At 39.6% G+C, this 3,662-nt stretch overlaps 1 protein-coding gene across 1 annotated transcript; it reads right to left on the bottom strand.

Moving 5' to 3' along the window:
* Positions 1 to 26: 26 nt before the first annotated feature.
* SARC_13460 (hypothetical protein) lies at positions 27 to 3,270 on the bottom strand (the record flags this gene model as incomplete). Its single annotated transcript, XM_014292409.1, has 3 exons — positions 3,113 to 3,270; positions 1,272 to 1,507; positions 27 to 111 (listed from the first exon to the last, which is right to left on the bottom strand). Coding segments are annotated over exons 1-3 (471 nt in total), but the record flags the coding sequence as incomplete, so codon positions are not given.
* Positions 3,271 to 3,662: the final 392 nt, after the last annotated feature.

Genomic DNA, 3,662 nt, shown 5'->3' with positions numbered 1-3,662 from the left:
ATTTATAATTTGTTGAGAACGCTCACCTGGTAAGCCTGGACTTCACTCTTCAAGTTCCTACGAGGGCTTTCATACAGAATAATTGTTCGGTTGCTGTCATGTCCCAAACACCTGAACATAAGTTGTTGTTTGTATATAAATGGGATTTAATATTCATATTGGATACCCGATGGCGAGTAACAAAACACCCTCGTATAAGTAGTAATGTATTCGGAACTTGGTAGCCATTTATGTTAAAACGGGCACCTAATCTTATGGATGTATCATGTGATAAAACACTAAATTGAGTTTTAAAAATTAAGTAATGACTGATAACGGCGTGCGCTTTGGTGATGTCTTATATTAAAGTGCACTTTCAAAATTCAGCAACAAACGGGAATCGAGCACGCACTGAAAGTGGCCAAATATCAAACCGCGTATTGTAAAATTCAGGAATGGATGAGGATGGCGCCTACGGAAACTGGCAGATATCACACAAGTATACTGTGAACTGCAGCAACGATTGGCAATGGCGTGCACTGAGACTGACCAAATATCAGATTTACGTACATTGTACCTCGAGGACTAGTTGGTGAAGACAGCATGGTCAACTGAGTACTTGCGGACACTTGGGGGTGAACAGTGGACGATATTCGTATACACGCTTTAATTCTAATAATCGAATAAACGTTTACAATCTGAATATTGTATAAACGTTTTTATTCTAAATTTTCGTAGAAACGCTTTCATTTTGAATATTCGTATAATCAGATCAGCGACGGGCGTGAACGGTACAACTGATCTCCAAGAATACTGATACCTACGTACCAGTCCACTGTACATATAACAAACACTCGCTATGAATGGGGCCCATCGGCGTGCAGTCATATGCATACTACCATACAAGGCGTGAACCGGTGAAAATTAATAGCAAACGTGTATGATATGATACCCCGCCCTTTTAAATCTCTGACCTAGAAGACACCCGGCTATATACATCTCAAAACACACACACAGACACCCACGTACTACAACATCGACATTCAAAAACCACCTTCACACACACGCACACACACACACACACCCACGTACTACAACATCAACATTCAAAACCACCTTCACACACGCACACACACACACACACCCACGTACTACAACATCAACATTCAAAACCACCTTCACACACGCACACACACACACACAGACACCCACGTACTGCAACATCAACATCCAAAAACCACCCTCCCACATGCACACACACACCCTTTTTAGCATATGTGTTGACCACATACCGTTGCAACGCCAAACTCTCCAGCACACTGGGCCCGTGATCTGCGTTGGTCAGAGCCAGCTCAACCAGACGATCCACTTTGCCCAGAACACCGCGGAGACCGCTTTCATTCTCAAAGTGATGCGATGTAGCACTTTTGACAATCGCTGCCAGTGCACAACGGGTCCAGTACAGGTCAGCTATGTAGGCGTAGCGTTTACGCAGGCCGTGCAGACGTGCTTCCACGGCGTCTTGTTTCTGTAGCAGTGGGTGTCAGTATACATGTATGTACATGAGTGCTCTTGTTCATATTCAGTATAAATAGCAGTAGTGATTGAAGGTACATGTGTATGCAGCAGTGGGTGTCAGTATATATGTATGTACATGAGTGCCCTTGTTCATATTCAGCATAAGTAGCAGTAGTGATTGAAGGTACATGTGAATGTAGCAGTGGGTGTAGGTAGACATGTATGTACAAGGGTGCTCTTATTAATATTGAGTATAAGTAGCAGCAATGATTGAAGGTACATGTGTATGTGCATGCCTAGTCTCGAGTATAGCTTTATGCATTGTCAAAGTGTGTGCGTGTGAGTGTGTAGGTATCTATCTGCTCAGTGTCACTGAAGAAACTCTAATATAAACAACTTGACTGTGCACTACGCCGACGCACGGCAGTGTGTGGCCGTGTTATTACCTACCCAACTGTCCACATGCACAGACACGTCTTAAACACGCACGTGAGAAACCAAGCACATTCACTGCGATATCTTTTCAGTAGTGTTATCCGAGAGTATACGGAGGCAGCTCTAAACACTCAACCTTAAAAACTCTCTGCATCGCAGCACGGGTTACGAATGTGCGGAGAATGAACTGGTTTTCCCGGTTGTAGTGTCGCTGTGAGGGTACGCATATAGATATATTATATCGTACATGTATATTCTATACATATACATGTATTATATTCTACATGCATGTTCTATACATACACGTATATTATACTATTTTCTATACAAATACATATATAATATTTATACATTTACGGATATCAAACTATGAATGAATATTCTATACATAACGTATATTGTATTATACGTATGTATTCTATACATATACGTATATTATACTATACATGAATATTCTATACATAACGTATATTGTATTATACGTATGTATTCTATACATATACGTATATTATACTATACATGAATATTCTATACATAACGTATATTATTTTATACATATATATTCTATACGTATACGTATATTATATTATAGATGTATATACTATAGATATACATATATTAAATTATACATGTATATTCTATACATACACATGTAATATATTGTACAAGTGTATTTTATAAATATGCATATATTATATTATACGTGTATATTGTATAAGTATGCGTAGATCATATTGTACAAGTATATTTTAAACATTCAATTCATATAAACATATATTATAATATACATGTACACAAACATCGGTACAAACACGTGACACCCGAGTAAGGTCCAATACGTTACTTGGTCGGCAGTGTAGTCTGTGATATAACAAACAGTGAGCCTTTGGTAATGTGGTGACGAAGTGCGGATTGGAAGCGATTCCATATGTCATAGCCAAGTGGTCACGTACACACAAACACACACATATTATATAGTGAAACATACATACGAACATCAAAAGGAAAACACACACACATATATACATATATATGTGTTGAAACTTACATACGAACATCAAAAGGAAAACACACACATATATATATTTATGTATTGAAACATACATACGAACACTAAAAGGAAAGCACACACACACACACAGCTAACATACAACTTGCACATATCCATGCAATCGCCTACCTGTCTGGCCGTGAAGTCTGTGAGCACAAACAGCGAGTCTTTGGTGATGCGATTGCGAAGGGCCGGTTGAAAGGGATTGTTCTCGCCCGACATAGTATCGCACTTGCGCGTGATCATCTCACTCCACACTATGTCTTTGGCCTCTTCCATGGACAGGGCATCGTTGATCTGCACAGGGCCAGGGGAGATGAGGATGAAGGTGTATAAGATATGTAAATGGATGGGCTTTAAAGAGCCAGGGGAGATGGAGATGGATACGTACAGGACATGAGAAAGGATGGGCTTTAAAGAGCCAGGGGAGATGAAGGTGAAGGTGTAGAAATGGTATTTAAATGCTTCAGGGAGACAAAGATGTGCAGGTTATGTAAACAAAGATACGCACAGGGGCAGGGCAAGTGGGAAGAGCAAGTATGGTGATCACTGATGTAAAGTGGATGCTAATCGTTGATCTGCGTAGGGATAAGCCAATTCGGCAAAAAATGTATGTTAAAGAGACGAGGGTATGATTGTGTTTACAAACCTATATGAATATATATAAATATATATAAAC

This window comes from Sphaeroforma arctica (genome assembly GCF_001186125.1).
Source record: "Sphaeroforma arctica JP610 unplaced genomic scaffold supercont1.3314, whole genome shotgun sequence".
In the NCBI taxonomy this organism is placed as follows: domain Eukaryota; class Ichthyosporea; order Ichthyophonida; genus Sphaeroforma; species Sphaeroforma arctica.
This window is presented reverse-complemented; position numbering and strand designations above follow the sequence as displayed.